A 27,843-nucleotide genomic window follows, 5' to 3' on the forward strand; every position below is an offset into this window, starting at 1 on the left:
GTGAAAAATAACGTCGCAAACATTTTAAATCGTTCTTACTCACCCGTAATTTCAGTAAGACCTGAAAGACAATTAAAGCCAACCGTGGCCTAAAGTACAATGTCATAACATTAGTGAAGTTTAATATTAACACCAGGAGAAACGTGAGAATAAATGATCAGACTTATGTACAAAAAATTGTCTTTACTTCAATTTTCAATACCTTCCCACACACACCTCATTTGCATCGTTTTTCTCACCGTGTTGTTCCTCCAGCATACACTAGAAGGCGCCAAAGCACAACACAAATGTCAGCCGGTACAAAAAGCTCAAAGGTTCAGAATAAAGACAACAAAAAAAAGAAAGGCAACTTGGACATTAAATCATGAAGGGACAATATCAATCAACAAAATTATCTCTCTTTTTCCCCCCTCTCTTGTCATTTGGTGCCCTGGTGCAGGCCAGAATATCAACACGGGACAGTTACTGCATTACTTGATGCGCCACGTTTTCAAAGAAAAAGGATGTCAGAAGCACTGAGTTCACAATTTATAAGGACAAAATGGCTGAGTTGAATTTCACATATATTTTTTTTAAAAACTTGAGTTTTGTTCATCAGCCGGCTCTTTTTTTTTATGCTGATATTTACAATGATTTCTGCTCGGTGAGGTATGAACGAACACAACACGTTAAGCCCCGCTTGCTTCTGCTTTGGATTCAACATTATTATGTTACAGCGATTGTTTCATGACCTAATAACCAGAAAATGATTACAAATACTTATGAAAAGTTCAGGCACTCTTTGTGTGATGTTAATAAATATATGTCGGGGCGGATACAGGGGTGACTCAATCTGAACTCAATTTTTACTGTGTGGGGGTTATTCAATCAGTGCGGGAACTTGTGTGCCAGTCAGTGTGTGTGAGGTAGTGTGTTGGCGTCAGTGCTGGTTGTCCGAAAAAGAGTGTGTGTCAGTTAACATTCATATTTTTTTTCCTGTTGTGGTGTTGGGGGGCATTTATCTCACTCAAAGTGCTATTTTTAGGTATAAGGATGGATGTCAAGTGATGGTTATGTAGTGAACGAGTAAAGGGCTCGTCAAATGCCCCCTCCCCCCTCAGCTCTCGTTGGCGGCAACCAGCTGGCCCAGTCCCTGGCGCACAAACACGGCCTGGATGTCCTTGGTCTTGATGCAGAAGTCGCAGGCCCACACAGCAGCGCTCTCCCTGGTCAGCAGCCCGTAGGCCGGCTCCGTCAGACCCGTGCAGTCACGGTGGAACCAGCGCTGGCACGAGGCCTCGCACAGGATGGCATCCTGGTCGTCGTGTACCTCCGACATGCACAGGCCACAGGGGAACACCATGCCGGGGCCGCCCAGCTTCCCCGGGCCCGAGCCGGGCCCAGCTGAGGGGACGGACGGTCCGGGGGGTAAGGGGGACTGTGTGTTGGGAGTGGAGGTGGAGTTAGAGGGCGGGTTGGGGTTGCTGCCGGGGGTGTTGCCTCCGTTGTTGTTGCTCATGTTGTTCTGACCCGAATTGGGGGCCGTGTTGGGCATGGGACCGCCGCTACCGGGGGTATTGTTCTGCTGGTTGTGGGAGACGGAGCCCGGGGCAGAGTTGGGCGGCGTGGACTGTTGCTGCTGCTGGGCGGAGTTGTTCGAGTTGGGGGTGTTGGCATTGTTGGGGGGCTGGTGCTGGGGCTGGCCCGAACCATTCAGGGGCCCACTGGGGGAGGAGTTGGGGTTGGACTGGGGCTGCGCCGAGGATGGCTGGCCAGGTGCGCTGGCAGTGGGCTGCTGGATGTCAGGGTGGCCCGAGAAATCTCCTCCGGGCTGCTGTGGACCAGAGTTAGGAGGAGGGCCAGGGGTGTTATTACTAGGAGGAGGGGGCCCGTTCGGGTTTAAGTTAAGCTGCTGTTGCTGCTGCTGAGGCCCAGGGGGAGGTCCTCCTCCGCCAAAGTTCTTTCCATCCTCATTGCCGGGTCCCGGTGGGCTGGGACCAGGATAGGGGCCATCCTGCGAAGGGGGGAATTGTCCTTGAGGGGGCATGCCTGGTAATCCCCCCAACATGTTGCCTCCAGGACCACCACCCATCCCACTCATCATGTTCATCCCCTGACCGGGCCCCATGCCACCCATGGGAGGCATGGGCCCATGCGGAGGCCCTCTGGGGCCTCCTCCACCAGGTAACGGCGGGCTGTTGAAAGGGTGCCCGCCCTGTCCATGCTGCTGTTGTGGCGGCATGCCAAATCGAGGGTGGGGTGGGCCCCCTCCACCGGGACCTCCCATGCCACCTGGAGACAACATGGGGTTAAAGCCTGACCCAGGGTGCATTGGGGGACTAAAGTTTGGTGGTATATTGAACTGCGACGGGCCCCCGGGAGGGAACCCACCACCGCCACTTCCTCCGCCAGCGCCACTCCCTCCCCCTCCTCCGAAACCAGGCATGCCCCCAAAGCCCAGCTGGTGGTGAGGTGGTCCGGCGTTGGAGGGAGGTCCAAATGGTGGTCTGCGCCCTGGTACAGGCTGTCCACTGCCCGGCCCCCCCATGAAACCCATGCCGCCGCCGCCACCCATTCGGCCCGCGGCACCATAGCCGCTTCCCCCGCCTGCACCTGGACTGGGAAGGAACGGGGTACCGCCAGGGCCGCCACCTCCACCGGGCCGCGATGGTGGTCCGAAGTCATCGTCAAAGGGGTTGGAGGCCACCAGGTGGTCCACCATGGGCGTGGGAGGGGGCGCAAACTCTGTGAGGTGAGAGAACCCCGCCGCCTAAATATAATGAGAAATGTAGTATTAGCACATAGCATACCAGTACAGAAGAGAAGAAGAAAGTGGCACCCGTCGGGCTACTTTCCCACATCTATTTGGTCAAATTAATTTGTGTATGTAATTGATATTTAATTCTACTAAAACAAAGAAGAAGTCAAACGTGTCACCCAGAAGTCTCTTGGAATTATGTCACACACAATGAAGAACTCAAATGTTAATATTACATTTTTCCAGAAGATTGTCGCCATGTAACATGCTCGCATTTATTTGAGTGTGCTTATCAAATGAGTCTAACCTGTGATGTGGACTTCCTCGCCTTCTTCTTCTCCGGGCTCTTCATTTGTGAGGCTGCGAGAGAGGAACAAATAAGCAGAGGAGAGGGAGAAAAAGGAGGAATATGTTATTATGAAGTTGGTGGACCATCAGTTGAGAGGAGCGCCACATTTGGATTGGCCAATACCCCTTAGTGACAGAGTGGATCAGATCTTTCTTTTTTTTTTTTTTTTTTTAGACCTAGGGCCTTTTTTTGCCTGTCCCACGTTTGACAGACAAGATGAAGTCAATGAAGCGACATAGACAAGATGCTGCACATCCAGGCGGTTACTATTAGAATCGCAAGGAAAAGAGCATGTATGGGGAGAGAAAGGCCGCAAACAAGGCAGAAGATGAGGGGAGGAGGACTGGAAAAAACATGAGGATACCAAGGTACAGTGAACTCCTGCCAATTCGCAAACTCACATAACCGCAACTTTTTTTTCTGTGGAACCTAACTAATAACTATACCCTGAAGAAAAACTCACCTTTCGCCTATTTGGGGAGTTTTCAGCAAATACAGAAAACATCTGCTATATCGCAGTTCATTTTTTGCCCTTGACAATTCATTCATTTGACAATTCAAGCTCGGCAGTTTTTGTAAGCATATCATTTCCTTGCCCATGGCTGACTCATGGATCTTGAAGCAGCATTGCAAAATTGCCACCTGGCAAGACGTGTTTATTTCTGTTCCCGACTTCATTCTGAAGCATCCACCGAATCGAGCTTTAATTGATGCCGAGTTGTGATACAGCCCTTCGGCTAGACATTCACTAGCTTTGCCCAAACGCCCGCTCTGGGAGTTCTGGGAGTTGTACTGTACATGGGTCGGTTTGCGAAAAAGTGATTGTTTAGGAGTTGTAGCCAGCGAATGTTCTTTCAATGGTACAGATTTTCACCAATCGTGGATGGGTTTGGAACCATGTGATTAACGGGGTTTCGTCTAATTGTTAGCTTTCCACAAAAAAAAGTATAAATATTGTTAATTAAGTTTGTGAATGGTGAACTGCAAATAGGTGGGAGTTCACTGTCCATTCATAGCAAGAAGTCTTGAAACCTCTTTGGGAAACAGCCACCGCCAGGGACAGTCAGGTACATAGAGGGGGGCTAAAACAGCACCAGTGCAGCCTAATGGATGAATCCAGTCGGATTTTGTTCTTTTGAGGGAGGGAGTGATGAGGGGGGTGAAAGTCAATTTCCTACCTTTGCCTCGTTTTCCTTGTCCCGCCAGTAGTCTCCCCGATTCGGCAGCCATTTAGCTAACACTACTGCCGGTGAGGTGGCGTGTCACCGTTCATATGCAAGAGAAAAAGGGGTTAAAAATGACCACGGTGACGGCGAGAACGACGTCTACCACCTCGGGGACATGTCACAACCACACGGCTTCTAGTTGGGTGACTGGCCCAAGTCTGTCACGCCGGGATTTGGTCTCCAAATCAACGCCAGGTTATTAAAAATAAAAAGCGGAAGTGAGCTAGTTGCTATGACAAACCCTTCTGTTCTTTAAGTTCCAGTTTAACTCAATTAAAGAGTCCCACCGTCCCCTGTCTAAAAATGATCATTTACAGATGTGCTAGGTGGCTAACTAGCCACGTTACCCCAAAGTGGCTCACACGTAGCCGCGGTTCTATGCCACAAATTCCCCATTATACACCCGTAATTGTGATTTATGACAAGTGGCCGCTTATCACATCAGTAAAAAATAAATTAAAAAAAAAAGACAGAACAAGCAACCGTTTCATGTTTTTTTGCGGGGCAAGTGCTGTTTTACTGTGCTAGCGTTAGCTCGCGAGCTAACAGCTAGCCATCTTGGGGAAGCAAAAAAAAAACAAAAAACCTGTACCCTTTCTCTGTTGCTCACGCCGCTCGTCCCGTTTAAAATTCAAACTCCCCGGCGTGTCACGGCCGGCAAACCGGTCCTCGCTCGCTCGGTGTATGCTCGCTGGTCCAACATTTAACTCGAATTTGTGAGGAAAAACGCGAAAGGTCCCATAATCTGTCGTGGCCTTCTCTCTCGCCACCGGACAAAGAGGGACGAACAGGAGTAACCCGAATGGTGGAAGGTTACACGTCGGCCTAAAATGGGGGTGTTCACGTGTCTATCATAAATTAAAAAAAAAAGTAAAGTTGTTATGTGCTTCCATTTACATTTTATTATTACATTTGCTTTTGATAACGATGTGTAGTTGAAATGAATTGTCAGTTTATCTGTGTATTGTTATTTGTATGCAATCGATTCTGTCGTATTTACCCACTGCTACGAGACATCCATTTTGGAACAGACCACTTTCCCTCTGTGCGGCGTTTAATTAAAGCCAAGTGACACTTTAATTATAGAGCCAATTAAGAACTTTAATTTTACTAGTAAGCATACAAAATAAAACACTGATATATTTTATCTAAGAAGTAGCACTCTACAACGGTGTACTTTATTAAAAAATAAGTAATAACATATTTTGAAAGAATGTCAAATAATTTAAATGATCAGCTCATTAGCAAGCTTTTCAGAAGCCTGATAACGATACAGATCATTTGAAACAGATGTGTTGCAGCAAGGAGAGATGGAAAACATGCACGATAGGTGCCCTTGAGGACCGGACTTGGTGACCCCAGCTTTAAAGCAATTGTTATGTTTTATGTTGTTTTATGTTTCGTAAACATCAACTGGGATTGGCAATAAAGAGATGTTAGCTTCTTTTTTGATGAATTGTTCAATCTGTCCAACAGTAACTTGTTGTGAAGTGAGTTCACTGGCACCATAAAGCGCTCTTGTCTAAAATTTTTGTTCTCAAATCAAAGCAAAAAATTGGCCCATCGACATCTTGTATCTCAAAAATCTCATAAATCAGGGCCCTTGTATCTCAAGGTATGTCTGTAAATCATAACCTTCATGTGATGGGGCTAAAACAGGACATTCAAGCCCATTATGTCTGATTTTTTTAAGTGCCCCACCTTACTTTTTTAAATAGGAAATTATTTTTTTGCAATTATTTGACAAATTAGATGCCATAAATAGTTTCTAAACATTAAAATGCATATTAAATCGCTGTTTTGTGGTTAATTCATTCATGCACAATGACTATCAAGCCACTGTTAAATGTTCATGACCGCCCACCTGGTGGTCCACCCCTTTTTGACTTCAATAACTCCCTCCTTCCTTTTTTTTTTTTTTTTTTCAACTCTCCAAGCGCAGTCTGAAGCCTCGTTGCGACTTGGGAAAAGTGTAAACAGCATCCTGGGAATGAGCTCACCATTCAGAATCAAGAAAAAGAAGAGAAGGCGGACTGAGGTGCAAGATAAATCCCAAATGGGTTAAGTAAACATGGTTGGCTACTTTATATTTTTCAAAAATAGACATATAAAACTGCTGATTTTAAGCTCAGGTGGCGTATTAATGTATTTCTGACATGCTCTAAGGACATTCTTTGATGGACTACCAGATTTTGAGGAGAAGCCATGGCGAGGTGGTTCAAGGAGTTCCCCATCAACCTGAAGAACAGTACTAAAACATCCACCTTCAAGACGAGTCTTAAAAACTCCTCCGCGGATGGCAGCGGACTAGTCGGGTCCATCCTCCTACCGGGACAGAACCGCAAGAACTCAGCCACTGAGCTGAGCAGGGGCCAGAAGGACAGCAAAGTACGGGAGAGCCTCCTCCTAATCGGGAAAGGCCGCAAGAATTCCAGAACGGAGCCGGCGATGGTGGCGTCGGAGGAGGTCAGGAACGGCAAGAGTAAGGCGAGCGGTGCTTACATCAGCAGAATGATCCGTGTGCACACGCTGGACAAGAGCCCTAACTTTGACGCCGGTACCGTCATCAGTTACCAAGAGGTGCCGGATGTGGACAAACAAGCGCAGCAGTACAAAACTGACACGGTATGTTTTTGAATAATATGTTACAATGTTTTTTTGTACATTTTGTATATTGTTGGGAAAAAATAGCTTTCATTTTATTGCTACTATTGCTGTATAATGTATGAGCCAATGACATTAGCATCCAAACACACATGGAAGCCTGCTTGCTCTGGTCAATTCCCATTCATTTTTTTGATCACTTTTGGAGAATTTCAAGGATGACATTTTGTCAAATAGTCGCAAATGTTTTCCCTGTGTTCCCAAGGTAACGATCCTGGAGGACTACGCGGACCCCTTCGACGCCCACCAGACCAGAGAGCAACGAGAATCGGAACGAACGGGCGACAACGATGGCTACATGGAGCCTTACGACGCCCAACAGATGATCACCGGTATGTATTTTTCACCAATTTCTCTCCGCTGTGTGGAACCCCCTGGGGTTGCCGCGGCAACTGCTGGGCCTTCAAACAATGGGTGTAGTTTCCTCTTTCCTGTCTCTGTTTCCCGGTGCTATTCTCCACAAAGGAAGTGGGCTCCTAATGCCCACCTCCTCCTCCTCAACCCTATATGGAGGTGGCGGTCCATTTACCAAAAACTTCCCAACATCCAGGAAGAGCGGCAGTCCATCATGCAGTCACATTTCCCCCCCACCTTTCATTGCATCACACTATTGTCTGAACCCTCGCACAATGCCAACGGGGTTTATGTGTTTTTGTCTTTAGTGTACTTCCCGGATGTGATGATGTGGCTGAGTCAATGCACGGGGCTTAAATCTCTTTTACGGGATGTCAACAAGACGCTTAGTCCACATAGTGGATTTTTTTTTTTTTAATATGACGAATAATGTGGGACAATGTAATAATATATAGATGACAAAAAGACTTTGAGGTTCCCATTGTAAAGTGGCACATATTTCAATAACATGGCACCGGGTTGCTGGTTCTAGGCAAAATTCGTGCGACACAATCTATTGAAACTCGCTGCCCCACACAGCAGATGAAGGACAGTGCAGTATGGCAATAACACAGAATAATTGACTCTAATAATGGGTTTGCATACAAGATATATGCCGTAACTTTATGTTGGTTTCACTAATTTCATATTAACTATGTTTATTGCATTTATTTTTCTGGTTTCCATTTTTCTCTGCCTCACTCAGCAGCTGAAGGACAGGGAGAGCAGTAGAAAAACACCTAAAAATTGCACATTAAGGATATAAGACAAGTTTACTTGGACACATGAATTTTGCCATTCAATCAATACTCTTAAAACATAATCGTCAAACATTTTGTATAATGAAATGATCAATTAATTGCATTTTATTGATTTTTTAAAAGATGAAATGTATTCCTTTGTTTTATTTTATTTCTTTGATGTTAAGATGTTCTAATGGCTTTCCTATCGCCCTACCAGACTAATTGTTTTCATTATATTAGAAAGTTATCATGCTAATGTCTCTCATATGTATTATATGTTTCTTGCAATGTACTTGTTATTATTGTAAATTATACTGCTATTGTGCAAATGACTCTGCTGCCTACCTAGTGATGCATGTGGCATTTAGCACCAAATATTGTTCTTTCCCTGCACTAAAGGGCTAAATAATATATAAGCATTCTTTTTTTTCCCAGTCTTCCACAGCGTCATCAGCTGCTCAGAGGAAGTGTCACAGGGGTTCCGTTAGGCCCATTCAGGCCAGCTTTGATGCAGACGTGACTTTAATCTTTGTTATTGCATTGTGTCTCTTGTAGAAATCAGACGTCGGGGCTCCAAAGACCTCCTGCGAGTGCAAATGGAAGGGGGTCAGGTCGTAATGGAGGGTGGTCAGCCTGAGGGAAGTGGAGAAGGCGAAGGTACACGCACCAGATCTTTGTATGCCACAAGAGTAAGTAGGCCTGCACAGTCTATAGTAGGGGTTCCCAAACTTCCATTCCAAGCTCCAACCACATTAATAAACATTTTGATAAACCACAACATTTCCTTGTTGGATCTTGGCGCAGGTGTACTTAATTAAACGTACAGTGTCTAGTCAACCCGACTGACAATTCGGCACCACTCTTGGCCCTGCAGCTCACTTTGACAACCCAGAGGGTTCGCCCAAAGACAACGCCCGACAGAGACAAATGCAGCATCAGCAGCACACGAGGCAGAAAAGCTGGACGCAGAAAATCTTGAGGTCCTCCACGCAGACCCCGTTATCTTCCGCCACTCCTGGGAGTGGCATCGAAATTCTCAACTGTTCTGTTGACCCAGCACAACCTCTAGAGAAACAGAGGTAAGCACCCCAAACACTCACAAGGTGGTGGCATTGCTGCATTCATATTATTGCCCTTGATTTGCATCTGTATCTCAGATGGTACCATGGTTGCGTGACCCGTCAGGAGGCCGAGTTTCAGCTGCAGGCCTGCAAAGAGGCCAGCTTCCTGGTCCGGAACAGCGAATCGGACAGCACCAAATACTCCATTGCCCTCAAGTGAGTGTTGCCTGGGGGTGTTTCCCAAATGAGCTACCAATGCATTTGGACCACATATGCTTTATTTGTGGATTTTTAGTTAATGAAAATAATTGAATTCTATGTTTTTTTTATTTGCAACCTCCAATAATTCTGCAATCAAACTATTTAAAATGTATTATTTAGAATGTCCATATTCATGAATCAAAACAATATAAGAATGATTTTCTTTTGATAAAATACTAACCGTAAAAAAATATCTATATTAATAAAAGGTACTTTTTTCAGATAAATTGTGTGGATATAGTTGACATTAACATGTTAATTAAAGATTGAATTAAATTTCATAATGTGTCTCCAGTGATCAGCTGGGATTAATTTTAATAAAGGTTTTCATTAAAAAAATGTCACAAATGGCTGACAAATGATGACATTTGTAAAAGTTATACTCCAATAAAAATAAAATAAACACCTAAATAAATGCCTAAATAAATAAGCGTCTCAAATTGCACAAATTGCATGGACATGGTTGACGAGAAAATCTGGGAATTTAATTTAATGTAAATTTATTATCTTTCTTAACTAAGTGTCTGGTTGTAATACAACAGTTTTATTTTTAATATTTTATTTTAAAAAATATCTAAAAAAATCCATATGTATAATATTCATTTGCCTATCACTGTCCAAAAAAAACAAAAATAAAACTTACATTTTAGTATCAAATTAACCAGAACAAGGAGGAAATGATGAACATAACCGTACCAAAAATAAAAAGAAACAGATTCCGCCATTCCGCCGTTCCTTCTTGCCTGCTGCTGTCAGACTCTTTAACAAGAACATTGTGTAGTCTCTACGAACTGGCGGTCATTAGCGCAATTGTGCAGTCCTGCACCTGAGCTCATATCGTGCAATACCCAATATTCCCCACTACTGTTAGTCTAGTTTTATTTTTATCCAATGCTGTTCCTTACATTTCACTACAGCACTGCAGCACCGTCACTTAGAGTATTTTTTCCTCTGTACTATGTACAGGCCGAAATGAGTGTTCCTCATATTTTTTATGTAGATGTAGGTTGGTGTGTATACACATGTGTATATACACATGTTACTGCGTATATCTACATAGGTTTGATTATAAATGTTTGCCGTCAATGTTATACATTAATGGCCACATTATGCCGCCGCCCCTGTGTGACCTATATCTTTGCTACTGTAACAATGAAAATTTCTCCACTGTGGGATCAATAAAGGCATTCTTATCTTATCTTATCTTATAAATTAAAATCAAATGACCCACAAACTAACAGCTACAAAAATTCCCAAAATGATCAAACTGAAAATAAGAATGCTGTGTGTGTGTGTGTTTTCGCTCCAGAACCAGTCATGGCTGCGTCCACATCATGGTGGCGCAGACCAAAGAGAACGGCTTCACTTTGGAGCAGAACAGCTGCGTGTTCCCCAGCATCCCCGAGGTGGTGCACCACTACCGCACCCGCCGGTTGCCTTTCACCGGCGCCCAGCACATGACCCTGATGCACCCCGTGCCTCGCACTCTTTAGCCCACACCCCCACCTCCGCCTACATCACACTCACTCAGGTATACAACGTCACCTCAGGGCTTTTAGGGACCAAAAACCTCCACTGAAAAAAAAATTCTTTCAAAATCATTATGATAAAATATATATATAATTAAGAAAAAAAATAAAAAATAAAAAAATAAAAAAATAAAAAAATATATATATATATATATATATATATATATATATATATATATATATATATATATATATATATATATATATATATATACAATTAAACTGCTTCCCTCTGGTGGCCATGTTTCATTACTGCACCACCTTTCCCATCAACAAAGAACCGTTTGTGTCTCTTGCAGGAAAAAGCCAGGAATAAAACGCTTGTCATAGCACTTGCAGATAAGATAACACAGCAGCGATTTGATGATGCCTCGGAGCAACAAGAAACATAAAATGATGCGGGCAAGCGATGGGAGCAAGTTAGATACGTGTCACATTTTAAACCCGTTGAACCAACAAAGCCCACACTTGCCTCCAGTTAAAGTGCGTCTGATCAACCCCATATAAATTGCAGCTGTTCTAGTAGGCTTTTCCTGACATTTCTGTTTGCGTACAAGCTGAAGCCTGAAGGTTTTGCGCTGTCACGGACCTACATTTTGATTGCTATTTCCCGAAGAAGTGTGCATAATTTCTTGAAAATTAACAAGTGATTAAATAATGAATGAACATCCTTTTGCTTATTATTTATTCCTGATGTCTAACACCATAGCAGTTAAACAGAAGACATTTTACAGCTCCATTAAAAAAAAAATGATGTCGTGACATACATTTGCAATCATGCCATTGTTTTGGCCTTTGCTATAAATTAGATTCAATTCAAATAGTTGAACTTCAAATGAACCTGAGCAAGCTTTACCATGAGGCGGACCAAAAAAAAAAAAAAAAGGCACGTAAATCAAGTTGCATCACGCTGGCTGCCCGCCATCCTCGAAAGGAAGCCGGATTGTCGTTATTGGCCAAGGTCTGGCGGATGGATTGCAGATGTTGCTGAAGCCAGTCACACCCCAGCTTGTTTGAATTTCTTGAGATTTGTTGAGATGACGCGCAAGGCGTTTAAAAAGCTCCTAAATCTCTCACACTGGTCCCAAATTCATCAATAATGAGAAGAGCAAAACACAGGCGGTGGGCGTTGTTGCTGTCTGCTCTCGGAGGGGACGATCAGAGCGTCAAAACATGTCGCGCTCCCCCGAAGAAACGGCCTCCTGACAAAAGATGACTGAATGAGGCTACAGACGTTAATATTACACCCTCACGCTCAACAGCGTACACAAAGTTGGCATTGCGACATCCTGCCGACTCTGTTGGCTCTTTTTAAAAAATTCATCCCCCAAAGCCAGTTTTACTCATCATCGTGAAATTTAAGAGCAATATCTATCATAAGTAGAGCCACGAAAAAAATCTCAAGAAGCCATGCCTGAAACAACACAGGAAGTCCGCCATTTTGTTTTGAAGCAGGGTTGTTGTTTTTGTGTGTGTGTGTGTGTGTGTGTTGGGGGGGATCAAGGGTTTTTCAAAGATGAATTCTTCTGAAATTTTTGTCAGATTGCCACTAAATTTTAACCATGTGTTCTAGGCAGATGGGTGATGATAAATTGCGAAAGGCTTTAGTTTTCAAGTTGCATGTAGGTGAGGCACGGCTGTGAATTTGATGACTCACAACCACTGATGAATTAACCCCTTACTCCCCTTTTTTCAGCAAAATTTGACACCGTGCTGAGCCTACATTAGATGGCATAGGCCAAAAAAATGCAATTTAGCATTACCCATCTATCTCGGCTACTTGCTTCTGATTTTGGCTCATTTGTCTGCGTTTCCCTAAGAAGTTGGTCGATTGGAATTGGCCAAAAATTGAGACTTTGAACCAAAATGGCTGACTTCCTGTTCATTTTCTTCCAAGGGTCCTTGAATTTTTTTTAGCTTTTCATGAGGCACCACTGAGTGAGTTTTAGGAGTTTTCAGAAAAAAAAATGATGCTTGGCAATTAAACATTAACCATCTGCCTACCTGTTCAAGGGCTCATTTTTGGTGAATTCCCTTGTAGGAGTTCGTCAAAGTTTGAGTCCTGGAATTTGTACCAAAATGGCTGCTTTAAACCATAATGTCTAGACTTCCTGTTCATTTTTAGGCACCAGTGAGATGCCCACACAATTCCACGTCAATCACTGATAGCTGAATTTTTTTCTAGCTTTCGAGGGGGCGCCATTGAGCAAGCGAAAAAAAAAAAAAAAAAAAAAACGTCCACTTGGCTATTGATTTCCCTTCACCCCGAGTAACCGCGAGCCCTCTGCTGCGGCGGCGTTTTCAAGACGAGTCGAGATGACTATCACTTTTATTGCTTGTGCTCTTTATGAATTGTTAGCGTCGTAATGAATAATACGTATCCGGATTCCAGGGAGCCCGTCAGGTCTCCTTTCCATTGCATGGAGATGCATTTCACGAGCCCGAGGAACGCTTCTCCGATTCCATCCCGAAGAGCAGGAGTCAATCACGAGCCGTTATCCGATATATCTGTTTTTCATTTCATATATGTTAATAGAGCCGCCGGCTCCACTCTACACCCGGATGCGTCATTTAATGAGCACTCACGTAGTCCCTCTTCACTAGCGCGTGACGCATTGATTACCTGAAGGCACGACGGTGGCCCAGATGGGTCAACGCTGCTGCGAAAGCCACACCACAAACTGAATGCTTTTCACGCAGAGCCACCTGAAGGGCAACGGGGTTTAGATTACAGTTTGAAAAGTGCTTTTGATCATCTATGGGGTCAGGTTGCCAAAGCATTTGCATGTGCTAGATAATTCAGTTTTGAATAGTTGAATCATATGAGGCGGGGCTTTAGTCAAAGAAAGTAATGAAGCCTTTATATTTACTCATTTTTTTTTTTCCTTTTTTTTTTTTTACACCAACCATACCTCATATAATATGTTTCCCCTAAATGAAATTGGCATGTAGTAGCACACATGCATATCTTGAAGACGGCAGCCTTACCCCATATAATTCCACCAGAATGTTCCACTGTATTGCTTTTTTTAAAAAGTACCGTACCCCATATAATACATTTTTTCAAACGTTCCCACTTTAGTTATATAGTTATACATTCAGCATGCCACCGAGACATTTGTTGATGTAAGGGAACCACAGGGAGGAGATCAATATTGTTGGTGTAAATACGACGCTAATTGCTCATAAATAATTTTTGACAAGACAACAACCGCATGCGAGCAGACGCTCCTTTATCATGTCGCATTTATTTGAGCTCCTTTGAAGTCACAAACCGGTAAATGACAGTGCGAGGCAAAGTTTTTTCCCTTTAGGCCACAACAGACTTAACAGAACACTTTGCACTCCAACTGTGTCAAATGTCACACATTCAAACCGGCAAATCACAGGAGGCTTGAAAGCAGTGGACTCCGCCCACTTGATGATGGCAAGAAAGAATCAGCATTTCTCTGCAAAAGCTTGTGCGTGTATTTCTGTTTTTATTTGTTTATAGGGACGTTTTGCTTTGTTTGGGAAGTTTTGGATGGTCTTGTGTGTGTGTGTGTGTGTGTTCTTGTCTTTATATGCTTATGGAGACCCTGTCTTGTCTCATTTTATTGGAGGGCCATTTTTCTTTGTGAGGTCCTTTTGGTCAACAACATTTCCAGGATGCTGTTGCGCATGTGTTCTTTTCTTTCTACACTAGTGTGATGTATCTGTGTGTGTGTGTCTGTGTGCGTGTGCGCACACACAGGGCCCTGTGAAGGACAGTCTTTTTGTACAAAGTCACAACTTGGACATTCCTGCATGATTATAGTGCTGCCTTCCAAGCAACATACTTGTCTGCTGTACGCCATGAATTGAATTCAGTCACTCACTCACCCACACTCTCACAACACACACACAGCCAGGCTTCTTTTTTTTTCCATCTTCTCTTCTTTTCCGTTCCCCCGCGTCCCCTCGCTTTGTCAAACGTTTTCCACGTGGCTCCAAGTCCGACATCTGGGTCAGCTTAGTCTCAACAAGATTTGCAGGATATTGTTGGCAGGATGTGGGAATGCTCGGTGGGAATCCCCAATAAACACACACACACACACACACACACACATGCACAGTGACATGCACACGCACTCACACCTACCTACCTACACACAATATGAATGAAATGTTTTTTTTTTTCTTGAAGTAGGACAAGAAAGAGTAACTACCACTTGGTTAAATATCACATTTAATAATTGGAAAGAATGCATGAGTCATTACCAAAAAAAAAAAAAGATTACAAAAAAGGCGCAAGAAGGAGAGAAAAACATTCCAGTGCTAAACACAATAATATAATCAGCCATGATTCAATATTATGCTCAGATTCTAGTCCCGTGCAAACAGTGTAACTCTTTTTCAGCGCACGATACATTCAAAAAGCCTGCACGTTGTGCTTTGAGGAGTGAAAAAACACGTTGCATTCAAAGACCCTCGAGTTTGTGTGGGAACCCATAAACTTGAGCCGCAATGTATACAGTACTGTGTAAAAGTTGTTTGATATTGTAGCATTTAGCTAGAATTACTTCAGAAGACCTCGTCCAAGGCAAGTGACAAAAAAAACATCAAGGGGACAGACACTGTGAAAACCACACCACACATCCGTCGCATTGAGCGAGGAACAATGGAGGAATACAAAGGACTTGTTCACTTGAAAGGAGACTGAGGGCAAAATGCAATCAAGTTGAGACTGTGGAGTGTAGCACCGCAGGCTAAGCTAACATTGTAGTGCGTGGTACCATCTTGCGGTGAATGAATGGAAATTGCGAAAACCATACCGCACGGATGCATCAGTTGGGATGAGCGAAACACATTGGAGGAGACTGAGGGCAAAATGCAGCCAAGTGGAGACAGGCTAAGCTAATGTTAGCATGTTTTATTTCTTCGAATACAATCGTGATGGTCGGCATTGTCAAAGCCACTCGAATGGTAGATAACCAAAAAGATGTGGGTCTTCCTTTTGAGGAGACTAATTTCATTTGGGTGGAGGCTGAGGGCAAAGTGCAGCCAAGAGGAGACTCCGGGCACATTGTATATACAGTGACGTACGCGTCCTACCTTTTGTCATTTTGCACAGTACTGTACATGTGTTGTTTAAACATTGCGCAAGGCCCCAGAAAAATGTTCCTCATCTCCTGTGATTTATAACCCTTAACTCCCCTCAAACCCCACCCACCCATGTCCCTCCCCCTCCCCATTCCTTCCTTCAACCCCCTCCCTCCCCTTTCTTCCTATTCCGCCGACTCGCAGCCCTTGGGCTTGTCGTCCGTCTTGAACTCCAGGAAGAAGTCGTTGCAGGCCACGGTGAGGGCGCCCATCAGAATGATGAACTCGGTGAAGTCCACCTCACCGTCGTTGTTGGCGTCCAGGTCGTTCATCACCTTCTCCACCGCCTCATTGTCTTTGGAATTCTGTCGGAATGGCATTGAGAATGCGGGCCTTTTCATTTGCGGTTCGCCTGTTTGTACTTGTCCGCGCATACCTTACGCACACTAGCGCTTACCCCTAAGTAGCTTCCCAGCTCTTCCAGCAGCAGTTCCTTGAGCTCACCCCGGCTCAGCGTGTACTTGTCTCCCTCCTTGCCCGAGTATTTGTGGAAGGTTTTGATGAGCATCTGCATGGCGCTTTCCAGGTTGGAAGAGGGCTCCTTGGACATGCTAAGGGAAAGGGCGGGCGGTAAAACAGGTAAAACAGTTAGGCTCGGCCGCCAAATGCTCGCTCCGGATCCCCGCGTAAACCGGCTAGCATGTGCGCTCACATCGGCGAGCAAGGCCGTGGGTTCCGGAGCCACCAATAAAAGATTCATACATGGATAGGAAGGTGAAGAAGAGAGGTCGTGTTGAGGGTCAAAACATCAGTATGTCTGTCGGAATGGAATGGGGACAATAAACCAGGAAGTGTGCGTGCGTGTGTGTGTCTGTTTGTGTGTTAGTGTAAAGATGCATTAGGTCAGCTTTTTTGATGGGGGAGGCTTTCAAACAATCTTACACACATTGTGTCAGGCATCTTGGCGCTTTCTGCTGCGACCGCGGCGCTGTGGAGACTGTGCACAGACACAGACAACTCACTGTCAATCAAACGCAACAGAAAACAACACGCAGACCTCTGAAACAGGAGTTCAAAACAGTCAAAGAGATCCTGTCAACTCATAAAAATAACTCACGCTCAAGGATCAAATTGCTCTCCCTATAGTGCGTGTAATTATCCCAAATGGACACCGGCAGTGAAACACAAACCTCACCTGGTGATTGGGACGCTAAGAGGCCGAGTAACCTGAGGTGCTCGATGAGACGAGGCCTCCACACTCGCTTAGTCAGCCAACATCACGAAACTCCAAAGCTATTTTTAGAGCCTAGCATTCACAAGATCAACCTTCGTAGCGTGTAGGTTGAAATGACGGTGGACAAGAAAGAGCCGAGACAATAGAACAGGATGAGTGAAAAAAAAACAATTGAAAGAAAAACACAACACAAAGCTTCGAAAAACTGTCACATCGCGGGGACCACAAATCAGGAGAAAACCCATAATAACAATGCATGAGATGTTCGAAAGCTGATTTTTATCTCTTATTTATGAGTATGAGAAAAGTAGTCACATCATGGCGACCGCTTGTGGCATTTGGGGACCACAAATCAGGAGAAATCACATTATATAAATGCAGAAGCTTTTCTGATGCAGGATTCTTGCTGGTGTTAATGCCTGTATGAAGACATTGTCTGTTTAAACAATCACATCTCCGGTAACTCGTGGAATGTGGGGGACCATAAATCAGGAGAAAATATTAATGTAGGAGCTTCTCTGAAGTAGGATTTTTTTTCTGCTATTAGTGCATATATTTCAGACAACAGTTCGTTTAAACAGACACAGTATGGGGAGCTCCAGCAGCGTGGGGACCACAAATTGGGAGAACCCCCAAAGTAAGAATGCGGGAGCTATTCCAAAATTGTTTTCAGATAATCATGACTGTATGCCAACATGAAATGTCTGTTCAAACATACACAGCTTTTGTGGATGGGGACCACAAATCGGGAGAAGCCCCGTAATAATGGGGACCACAAATCGGGAGAAATCCAATAATAGGAATGCAGGACCTTTTCTGAAGCGAAATTCTTTCTGATTCAATTGCCTCTCAGTTTGTACATGATTAAATGACTACAATAACACACAAGTAGTTTTTTAAACAATGAATTCCGGTACTTTTTGCCAAGGGGAAAATGATTGTCTTTGAATGTCTTACCTGGCGGAGGGCCTCCCGATTGCTGGACAAGATGCAGAGGGAGCGCGAGCCAAGGCAGAGATGGATGAGGACAGAGTAGGACACTGGCTTAAATATCACCTCGTTCCCGCTCCTCCTCCTCCTCAAACGTCCTTCACCCAGCCTGTCCCCTTTCGGCCTTCTTCTTATCATCCTGGACCGACATATCCTTGCAGGTGTCTTCTGTCCGTTGCGGTCAAGGGTGGAAAAACACACTGAAATGTCCTCCATTTACCTCCTCATGAATAAACTGTACAGTGTACAGTATGTATCTTCTTAGGTATCCGTATGTGAACCACTTATCTAGCCGTGTCTCTTTCTAATTGTCCATGTACTGTCTGTCTATCGATATACAGTATTCATTCGTCTATGTATCGTTTAATGTATCCACATATCGACCTCTGTACCCCTGGATTGGTATACTATACATACTGTATATGATTCCATATGTACATGTGGCCTTCTATGTATCATGTATCAATTGGGTAGTATCTTTCTATGTATCAATATGTATGTTTCCTCATATCAACCCCTGTATCTTTCTATGTATCACCGTGATTTTGATGTATCAATCCTAGTATCCTTCCATATATTATTTATCAATCAAAGTACTTGGTGTCAATCCACGCAGTTGTATGCGTGTATTAATCCATGTATGTCTATGTGTCGAATATCGTTCCATGCAGGGGCGGGGAGGCCATTGGGAATTTTCAGAAAAATATGTGAATTTTCCTGATCGGCAGGTGTATTTTCGGGCCTGGCCATCACAGCCGCAAGCAGCCGTCCCCCCCTGTCAATGATTACGTTTTAGCTTGTCCTCAACACCTCCCCAACCCATTTTACCATGATGCATTGTAATGTATAGTTATGACGTTGACGCTGAACCTAAACCTTAATTTATTAATATTAGTAAATATATTACATATTAAATAATTATATTTTTAAAACCCTGATGTTCTAGCAAAACAAAAACAAAAACGAGGGCAGATTCGGAATCAGCCCAAAAAATGATTCAAGAAAAGTTTACTTTCTTTGATTATAAAATTTAGTTATCCATGTATCGATCCTTGTATCATTCTACTGTATCATGACAGAATTAGAGTGTATCCCACATATGCATCAGACAGATTGTGGTCAAGAAGACACAGACAGCAAAGTGGTTGGGCTAGGTTGTCACAGTTTTATTATTCATGATCAGCGATAACACATTTCTAAAGCGTTAAAATGATACAGCGTTTACATTGTAGGAATTGATGGATTGCTAATATAGCGACACCCGGGACAGTAGAGTGAGATGCTTAACACGCACACACAGTGACACACACTCTGGCATTTGTTGGTTCGCTGGCACATTACAGGACTGCACAGTATCTCTCGGACGCTTTATCTTCATTTCCATCTTGAGTGAGGACATGTTTGCAAACACTCCCTGCTGCTTTTTCCTCTCCGGCGTGTTTTTCTACATCTGCATGGAGTTAGCGTTTTTAGGCGCGGCTCACGAAAAAAAGCAATCGACAAAAGACTAAATGAGATGTTTCCAGGCTGAGGTATGAGGTTCACTGTCAATTCATCAATCCAGTTTTCCCTTTTTTTTCCCACAATGGACCAAAGATCACATTTAAAGCCTGCAAAGATCGCAACAATAACACACACATTCATGCCTTATGTACACAGGATGCTGGACTGATATGTTGCTATTAGTTACAGGAAGTACCTTGAAAAGGAAAGTACAGTAAACCCACGTTATATCACAATTTTTTTTTTTTTTTACGGCAAATTTGAATTTAGAGTTTTGGACCTCAAGCGCAAGTAGCATGATGTGCCACAACATCCTGAGCTGCACTAGAAGAGAAGAAGAGGCAGAGAAGGTCTCCTACATAGAGAATGCCCGAGAATATAATTGCATGCACTCTTTGTATGTGTTGTTGCGCCATGTTTGCTCCAGCAGTTGTTTGAAGGTTTGTAATTGCCGTCATCATCTATGCTATTTTCTGTTAGTCTGCATATGCATTCTATGTTAGCATTAAGCTAGCAGATGTTGAACTACTGAAGTACTGTCCTCATGAGAAAGTTTTCATTTCCTCTAAGTGATGTTATGCCGTCATTTCTTGACGGTGCAAACAGGCACTAAGGAATACTTTTAAAAGTGTTTTGAATACATTTAAATGTCATTAAATCACATGAAAGGAGTAATACTCTAAAAATGTTTTTGGGTCTCTCTATTTTGCAAATTTTCATCTATTGCTGGTCGGTCTGGAATGTATCTTCCGCAATAAACGAGGGTTCACTGTATTCAGTTTAATAGATATACACACAGGTTTATAAAAAACAGAAGCCCCAAATGCCCAATGTTAGTCACCACTGTGATATATATATAATAAAAAAAAGAAGGGTGTATAAAGGCTGAGCAGGGTGCGCAATATTTACAATGGGAGTGCCAGGAGCACATGACTTTTATTTGCCAAGCACTTTGCATTGTGCACATCGTAGTGGTTGTGTTACTAGTAGTGGTGTTAAGGCCTACAGTATGTGCAACATGAGCCCCTTTTCCTGCCTGAATTATTGACAACGTTACAATTTACAAAGCATTAAATCGTAATTAACAAAGAGGCGCAGGGGAAGCTTTTCATACAAGCGCATTGCAACTCATGACATTGGGTGGATTTTTTTTTCAGAGGCTCAGAGTGCTAGACAAACAAGATGGAAGGGATGGCTTTCAGCAAATTGTGTGTGTGTGTGTGTATCCCAAGGGTGTGTGTTGTCTAATCCGGTCGGGGTGGAGATCCAATGGCAGGTCAAACAGGGTCTTTAGACTAACTGAGGGCCACAAACAAACAAAAAACAGCAGGCTGGGCGATAGGAATGTTTTTCAAACAACTCCCACAGTGGAATTGTACACAATAGGATTGTGGTTACCTTCAATTCTGCATTCAAGAAAACTGGGAGAGAAGAAAAACAAGATAAATCAACTTTTGACACTAAAGTGGGGTTTCCCAAACTGGTTTTTGGAATTTTACATTTTGATTTTGAATATCAAACATTTCAGTATCCCTGAATGCAGCGTGACCAATTCTTCCACGATTCCGTGGTTTATTCTTTTAATTATTCTACAATCCCAATCTGAGAGGATCCACCCTCAATCTCTTTCCACTCAGAACTATTTCCACCCTCCCCTACATTGTAACCAACAAGGATCGTTTTGGATTCCCTCCTTGAGTTTTAATTATTTAGTGGCACACCTGATCTCCGTGTCTAATTGTGGCTGCGGGGGGTTTAATGTCGCTTCCAGGTGAAGTGAGGATATAAAAAGAAGAAAAAGGAGAAGGGGGTGGGAATAAGGAGGGATGCATAGTTTTGTTAGCGGCATCACAATTTGTTTATTGTCAGGCCAAAATCAGCACCAAAAAGCATTTGGGAGTCACAAAAAAGTGGGAAAATTAATTAGCATTAAAGGAATTAAAGTCATGAACGTCAAGAAAATGGATGCAAAAAGGATGGCTGGGTGTATGCTAACTATTCCCTTTCAAGCAGAGGGGGTGGGGTGTAAACGCCGCCGTATTTTCACATGATACAAGGTCAAACATGGTCTTTAGTGCTCTTTCCGTGGCATGCACATGCTAGCAGTGGTAGGTCGTTTAGCTACTTAGCCACTTTAGTGTAGTGGTTAACTTGTACACATGGCAGCGTTTTAGGGTATTTGACAACACAAATGCTTATAATTCATAGTCATAAAACTGATTGCGGTCATAAAGTTAGGACTTTATCCCTGTCACTGCTGCTTTAGTGGTAGGTAGCCAAGTAGCGAGCTAACTAGCTAGCTTACTATTGTTCTGTCATGGTCATGTTCAAGAATCAAAATCGCTGCAATACAATGCTATTGAGCTATCTAGCGCATCAGCTTGGTAGCTAACTACATACAGTAGCTATATCTATCAAATATGATGGTAACAACGTGACAACATTTTCTGAAAAACAGAATGGGGGGAAAAAAATCATTATTAAAGTACCTGACCTATTCTACCGCCCAAATTGCTCTTCTCGCGAATAATGTTTCATTCACATTATTCAAGGCAAGTTTTGTAGGACAAGTGACACCTTGAAATCGATCGACGATATTACACAAAAAAGTTCCTCAAAAAGTCAATTTGATTTTTCACCCCCCAAACAAAAAACGAAATTATTCCAGAAGCCGGTTTTATCCGGTTTTCGGAATTCTTCTCTGTTTTACTCAGGTGGAAGTAGCATTCCAACCAGGTTTATCATTTTGATAGACTGCCATTTTTGGAAAATCTTGTCACGTTGCTACAGTATGTCTGCTAGGTGGCTATGGAAAACTGCTTGTTCAAGATCTGTTGGATATATGAATATAACTAGTAATAGCGGCTACTTAGGCGTAGGTAGTAATTTGTAAAATAATAAACTATTTTTACAGCTGTGAAACACAAATGAGCTAGATCCAGCTAAAGCCAGCAAAAAAAGGTAGATAGCTAGTTAGATAGCTCCTGTATGTAGACAGCTTGCTAAGAGATAAAAGGGTAATCAGACGACGGTGATAGATAACTTGATAGAGCTAGATAATGCTTGTAATATAGGTGTCTAATGATTCTGTATCCTCCTGACCACTGTTTTCATGGTAGTTAGCTAACTAGAGAGCTGACTTGCCAGCTTTCTAGGGTCAAATCTATATATTGATAGTCAGGCTAGCAAATTGAAATTCACACAGATAGAAAGTTAGGTACTTGTATAAGATAGATAGATAGACAGCTAAAAAAGCTATTAAGAGAGCTAGTTAGTTTGTTAGGTAGCAAACTACCTCGAGATGTTCAATAAATCAAGTAAGATAGCTAGTGGTCATATATTTGTCATAAATCTAGGCCTTTAGCTGTTGTAGTGGCTCTTTGTGTTGATGTTGTGTAATTATTATTTTTCATCTTATTATTATTTGTGTGATGGATGGATGGATGGATTGATTGTCCCCTACGAGGTGGCAGATTCCTCAGGCTTCTTCTCGGCCTCTTCCTCTGCCGCATTGGCTGTCTTCTCCGCCACTTCCTCGGCCATTTTTTCCGTCTCCTCCGCCACAGGGAGCTCCTCCTTCACCACCACCTCCACACTTGAAGATGTCACCTCCACACTGGGTGAGGTTACGCCCACGCCAGGTGAGGTCACGTTCACACCAGGTGAGGTCACGTCCACGCTCGGTGCGGTCACGTCCACCCCAGGTGCGGACACGTTCACACCGGGTGAGGTCAACTCCACGTTTGGTGCGGTCACCTTCATGCTTGGTGCGGTCACCTTCATGCTTGGTAAGGTCACCTCCACAGGCTTCTCCACTTCCTCCTTCTTCTCCTCTACCTCTGTCTTCACATCCACATTTACCTCCATCTTTCCATCCGCTTTGGCTTCCAGCTTGACTTCCGGGGTTTCTGCCTTGGGGGCTGCATTCTCCGAGGTGGCATTCTCCGCGGCGGTGTTCTGGGCGTTTTGGGCGGGCTGGGTGTCATTGCCGCGGCAACGCTGCTCGCTGACGGCCTTGGCCAGGTAGCCCACCAGCCTCATGTACTCCTCGAAGCCCACTTTGCCGTCCTTGTTGGCATCTAGGCCCTTGCCCATGTTGTTAACCGCCTCCTTGCTTTCCGTGTCCTACACAGAGACAACTTGCTATCAATCATACCGTATACCTTTTTACACCAAGTACCACCTAAAAAAATACTTAGCTCTCCAAGTACCACATTAAAATTGAGTAACATGTCTGTGTTCATCAAAAACGACGTTGCAGCTTTTTTCCTAAAAAGTCAATGTAACATTATTGTAAACCACTGTGGTATGATGCACTTTTTGAATAATGGACTAAAAGAAAAAGATAATTATTAGAATTTGGTTTTGTTTCCTGACCGACAGGATGTTGCTGAGTTGGCTCTTGACCAGGTTCTGGAAGTCTTTGGGTCCCAAACTTTCCTTCCCTTTGCCCGACTTCAGGAAGACCTTGACCACCGTCTGAATGGCTTCCTCCATGACTCCCCTCTCTGACAACACAAACACACAAGATACATGAGACACAAACAATAGATAGCTAATTAGCTAGCTAGCAAGATTCCTTGAAATGCGGCGAGTGGAAAAAGATTCAGTTTGATGTGATACAGTGACGTGTGGAAGAAGGGCCGAGTGTGTGATTGAGAGGCACAATGGCCGCCGCGATCTTTGATAGGTCATCTGATCTGGTGAGGCTTCCGCCGCCGCCCGTCGCCTCGGATTACCCACCGTGCTCATCTTGTGTCTCCGATCCACTCTCCCTTACGCTCTCCTGACCTTTTGTGTACATGGAGATTGTTTTCAAGGCCAATATGTCAATTTTCTTTCATGAAAAAAATTAAACATATCAAATGTAAGTAGCATTTTTCAAGAAAGTAATGTTCCCTAAATGCAAGTTGCATTTTTCCAATGAAGTTACTTACTGTCAAGAAAAAATAAATTCAAAGGAAGTATAGTTTCCAGAAGAGTGTCATTTTTTCCAGCAAAAAAAGTCCGATTTTTCAGGAAAATTAACCACATTTACAAAAACAACAACTTTTTTTGCAAGGATAAAAAAACAGACTATTTTTTTCAAGAAAGAAATAGTGTTGTTTCAAGAAAAGACATACAGTCCATACATCCATACACATTCTACTTTTGCATTCCATGTTTAGCGCTGTGACTGCTTTTATTTTGCAAGCTTTTCCACATCCTCTTTTGGTTCCCTTTGGCTCAGAAGATATAAAGCAAGCATGTGTGTGGGTGACTTATCCTTGCAGGAATTCCATTCACGGCTGTTTTGCGGCACAGGAATTTACAGGCCAACCCACTAACCGCGGCTCCTTCTTTCTTTTACCTCAAAGCCACGAGAGCGCTTCTAGTGCCGCAAAAGCTACACTTCTTAGCTCAACGCACTTGAGAAGGCTATAATTAATAAGTAAATAAATACAAATAAATAAATACAGTCTCATTTGGGACAGAAAGTAAATAAAAGCAGTTTTGGGCAGCGACAGACCCACTGTCCTCCCTGTTTTGTGCAACTTCAGTTGTTTCCATCCTCCAGTGGAGCCAGTGTGGCGCCAAACAAGCAGCACTTCAAGCTGCAAGCAATTACAGAGCTGGGAGTGAGCTGTCAAATGTTTGTATGTCGTTGGGGTTTTTGCATGAAAATGCACTTTGTCACTATTAGGCAGGAGTGGGAAAAAAAGTACTCACACTCTCCACTTAAGTACAATTACAAACACTGGTGTCTGTCTACCTATCCATCGATCAACCAAAGTAGATGTATTTGATTACTTCCCACCACTGTGTTTTTAGGGCACTAACAACAGATCATTTGTAGCCTGAGCCTAAAGGCGACCACTCCAAAGTAAGACAAATACGTACTTCTCCGTGTACGTGTCCATTCTCACATGAATTATTCAACCTTGTGGCTCTTGCATCACCTGTCCCACGTCACGGCATCCAACTAATCTGCCTTATTCGTCCTAAGAGCCCAGAAAAAACAAACTCCCCACCGCCCAATTCCTGAATTGTACACGCCTTACAACTGGAGGTTTCCTCTTACCTTGCCCGGTAGAGAGCGAGGCCAGTTTTGGGCGAACCGCGAACGTGATCCGCGGGTGTGCGCACGCTCACGGCAATACACGCGCAACATCAAATATTAACGCAGGAGCATGTTGAGGTTGTGACCGGGAAAGGTCACAGCAGATGGACAGTACACGACCAATCCAAGGGAATGGGGCTAAAACAATACCCACAGGCATATATTCTTTATCCTCTGAAAAAACAATTCAACTGATACTATTACTACAGCTTACTGAGTCACTTAGTTTTGAAACTCTTCTTTGTTTTTTATGTATGTCTATATTTTACTGTCCCCTGGTGGCCAAGGTGCACAAACCATAAGGAGCACATATGGGCAGTGAAGCATGTTGCACAAACTATATATATACTATATATATATATATATATATATATATATATACATACATATATATATATACATACATATCTCAAACGGGCTTCTAGTATTAAGAAAAAAATATCTATATACTTTTCAAAACGTCATAAACTTTTCTTAGTCTTAATTATGCGTATCTTTCCATTTTGGCCCTGGTGTTCCATTGCGGTTATTGCAGTTCGAATGCTGCGGTTGGTGTGGGGTGGCCCACGGGCCTCAGGTTCCACACCCTTCCCTTCGGGGTGGGTGGACACAGCGCGGCAAAACGCCAATCGATCCATCTTTAAGAAGCCTGCACTGTTTTTGCGCACTTTGGACGAATGGCGTAAGCGTATAGCAACCTGAAGCAAATTAGCAAAAAGAGGGGATAAAAGAAAAGAGAAAACGCCGTGGGGTGGGGGTGGGTGGTTTAAAAAAGTTATGGTCTTAAAATTGTAAATTTCCCCCCCTTTTAAATGGTCACTGAACACATCGAAAAAGCCGTGGGGTGACTTTCTTTTCTTTTCTATTTTCTTTTTTCATTTTAGGGTGGATATACGTCGAAACGTGGCACAAAACGACGATCCAAACTTCCCGAGCACTAAGCAGACACGCACATAAAATCCACTCACCGAAAAGCGTCTGGACAAGTGTGCAAATGTGCGCAAAAAGTGACTTTTGGAGCTCCTTTTCTTCTCCCTGTACTGCTGCAGCGACTCCCGCTTCGAGTCCACGCAACTTGCCAAACTCGTACAACTGCTGAAGTCTCTTCCGTGATTTTGTCTTTTTTTTTTCTTTTTTCTTTTTGCTTCCCTTCAAACTTTTTTCCCCCCACTGACAAGTGAAAGGGCGGGTACCTGGAAGAGCACACAGAAAGGGAGGGAGGAGGGATCGTAGAACAGCTGGGCAACTTCCAAAGAGAAATCATGCAAGTTGAATTTGGCTTGCAATTACTTTGAGTGCATATGCGTGTAAGTGCGCGCGGGAGTGTGTGTGATAGTTGATTTAAACACACGGGTGTGTGGTTTTGGCGTGGAAGCATCCTCAGTGGCATCATGTGCTTTTTTAACACACTTTTCGCTCCATGCAAGAAAGAAAAAAAACAAGGCAAAAAGAATTAATTTGAGGTATGATGTTTTTTCATACATGCAGGAATGTGAGGTGGGAAAAAAAAAGTAATTTCAAGGTACAAATTTTACATCAAAACATGGTAACATACATGCGCTTTCTGTAGAGGAAAGATAATGACCCTTGGAAAATAAATATCATAATAATTGTAAAATATTATATGGAAATCTGACCGCGTTTGCATAATAGTGTAAATACTTTTTAATTTACTGTCACAAAATCAATAATTAATAGCAATATGCTTGCTAAAAATTGTTTTTTCCCCCAAATCTCAGTCATTTGCAGACATGGTAATCTGCAAAAGTCGAATTGAGGCAACTGGACTCTTTTTGAATATTATAATGGTACAACATTTTCTCTGAAAAACTGCAACTTTAATCTCATTTTATAATGATTTGTTTTCTGTCATATTTGTGTTGGATGTATGACAAAAATGGAGTTATCCCACTCAAGGTCTCAGTAGCTCAATTACGGTTTTTCACTATTCGCGGGGGACTACTGTATGACAATTTGTAGTTAATTCGCTTG

The 27,843-nt window shown here is 43.2% G+C and overlaps 4 protein-coding genes across 11 annotated transcripts; 1 reads left to right on the top strand and 3 right to left on the bottom strand.

The window, feature by feature from the left end:
• Window positions 1-163: 163 nt before the first annotated feature.
• Window positions 164-5,128, bottom strand: pygo2 (pygopus homolog 2 (Drosophila)). Of its 2 annotated transcripts, none has more exons than XM_086014986.1 (4): window positions 4,905-5,128; window positions 4,265-4,326; window positions 3,045-3,097; window positions 164-2,749 (listed from the first exon to the last, which is right to left on the bottom strand). In XM_086014986.1, exons 2-4 carry the CDS (start codon window positions 4,314-4,316, stop codon window positions 1,097-1,099), a joined length of 1,758 nt encoding a protein of 585 aa, XP_085871112.1. In that variant the 5' UTR covers window positions 4,317-4,326; window positions 4,905-5,128; the 3' UTR covers window positions 164-1,096. The 2 variants fall into 2 exon arrangements, with proteins under 2 accessions (XP_085871112.1, XP_085871111.1); XM_086014985.1 differs by having other exon boundaries at window positions 4,265-4,329.
• Window positions 5,129-6,250: 1,122 nt separating this feature from the next.
• Window positions 6,251-11,082, top strand: she (Src homology 2 domain containing E). Of its 5 annotated transcripts, none has more exons than XM_086014808.1 (7): window positions 6,251-6,386; window positions 6,479-6,937; window positions 7,182-7,308; window positions 8,668-8,769; window positions 8,987-9,191; window positions 9,270-9,389; window positions 10,744-11,082. In XM_086014808.1, the coding sequence occupies exons 2-7, from the start codon at window positions 6,518-6,520 to the stop codon at window positions 10,925-10,927; spliced, it is 1,158 nt and encodes a 385-aa protein (XP_085870934.1). In that variant the 5' UTR covers window positions 6,251-6,386; window positions 6,479-6,517; the 3' UTR covers window positions 10,928-11,082. The 5 variants fall into 5 exon arrangements, with proteins under 5 accessions (XP_085870934.1, XP_085870938.1, XP_085870935.1 ...); XM_086014812.1 differs by having other exon boundaries at window positions 6,251-6,350; window positions 6,502-6,937; XM_086014810.1 differs by having other exon boundaries at window positions 6,266-6,386; window positions 6,502-6,937.
• A 4,071-nt stretch (window positions 11,083-15,153) lies between these two features.
• Window positions 15,154-18,343, bottom strand: s100s (S100 calcium binding protein S). 3 transcript variants are annotated; one of them, XM_086014970.1, is made up of 4 exons: window positions 18,216-18,296; window positions 16,971-17,021; window positions 16,482-16,635; window positions 15,154-16,389 (listed from the first exon to the last, which is right to left on the bottom strand). In XM_086014970.1, exons 2-4 carry the CDS (start codon window positions 16,982-16,984, stop codon window positions 16,210-16,212), a joined length of 348 nt encoding a protein of 115 aa, XP_085871096.1. In that variant the 5' UTR covers window positions 16,985-17,021; window positions 18,216-18,296; the 3' UTR covers window positions 15,154-16,209. The 3 variants fall into 3 exon arrangements, with proteins under 3 accessions (XP_085871096.1, XP_085871097.1, XP_085871095.1); XM_086014971.1 differs by lacking the exon at window positions 16,971-17,021 and having other exon boundaries at window positions 18,216-18,343; XM_086014969.1 differs by having other exon boundaries at window positions 16,482-18,285.
• Window positions 18,344-19,393: 1,050 nt separating this feature from the next.
• Window positions 19,394-27,008, bottom strand: s100u (S100 calcium binding protein U). The gene is made up of 3 exons (XM_086014467.1): window positions 26,820-27,008; window positions 24,129-24,259; window positions 19,394-23,876 (listed from the first exon to the last, which is right to left on the bottom strand). The coding sequence occupies exons 2-3, from the start codon at window positions 24,246-24,248 to the stop codon at window positions 23,211-23,213; spliced, it is 786 nt and encodes a 261-aa protein (XP_085870593.1). The 5' UTR covers window positions 24,249-24,259; window positions 26,820-27,008; the 3' UTR covers window positions 19,394-23,210.
• Between the last annotated feature and the right edge of the window lie 835 nt (window positions 27,009-27,843).

Source organism: Filicampus tigris, chromosome 18, assembly GCF_054856515.1.
Source record: "Filicampus tigris isolate MCC_2025a chromosome 18, RoL_Ftig_1.0, whole genome shotgun sequence".
NCBI classification, from domain to species: domain Eukaryota; kingdom Metazoa; phylum Chordata; class Actinopteri; order Syngnathiformes; family Syngnathidae; genus Filicampus; species Filicampus tigris.

Excerpts from the sequence above, each read along its gene's own strand:
- pygo2 (XM_086014986.1), bottom strand. The coding sequence starts at position 4,316 with ATGGCTGCCGAATCGGGGAGACTACTGGCGGGACAAGGAAAACGAGGC. Across the intron at positions 3,098-4,264 it reads ACAAGGAAAACGAGGCAAAG|CCTCACAAATGAAGAGCCCG; the intron begins GTAGGAAATTGA and ends CCTCTCTCGCAG. Across the intron at positions 2,750-3,044 it reads CGAGGAAGTCCACATCACAG|GCGGCGGGGTTCTCTCACCT; the intron begins GTTAGACTCATT and ends CATTATATTTAG.
- she (XM_086014808.1), top strand. The coding sequence starts at position 6,518 with ATGGCGAGGTGGTTCAAGGAGTTCCCCATCAACCTGAAGAACAGTACT. Across the intron at positions 8,770-8,986 it reads GGGAAGTGGAGAAGGCGAAG|CTCACTTTGACAACCCAGAG; the intron begins GTACACGCACCA and ends TTGGCCCTGCAG. Across the intron at positions 9,390-10,743 it reads AAATACTCCATTGCCCTCAA|AACCAGTCATGGCTGCGTCC; the intron begins GTGAGTGTTGCC and ends TTTTCGCTCCAG.
- s100s (XM_086014969.1), bottom strand. The coding sequence starts at position 16,784 with ATGAATCTTTTATTGGTGGCTCCGGAACCCACGGCCTTGCTCGCCGAT. Across the intron at positions 16,390-16,481 it reads AGCTGGGAAGCTACTTAGGG|AATTCCAAAGACAATGAGGC; the intron begins GTAAGCGCTAGT and ends CCATTCCGACAG.
- s100u (XM_086014467.1), bottom strand. The coding sequence starts at position 24,248 with ATGGAGGAAGCCATTCAGACGGTGGTCAAGGTCTTCCTGAAGTCGGGC. Across the intron at positions 23,877-24,128 it reads AACTCAGCAACATCCTGTCG|GACACGGAAAGCAAGGAGGC; the intron begins GTCAGGAAACAA and ends GTCTCTGTGTAG.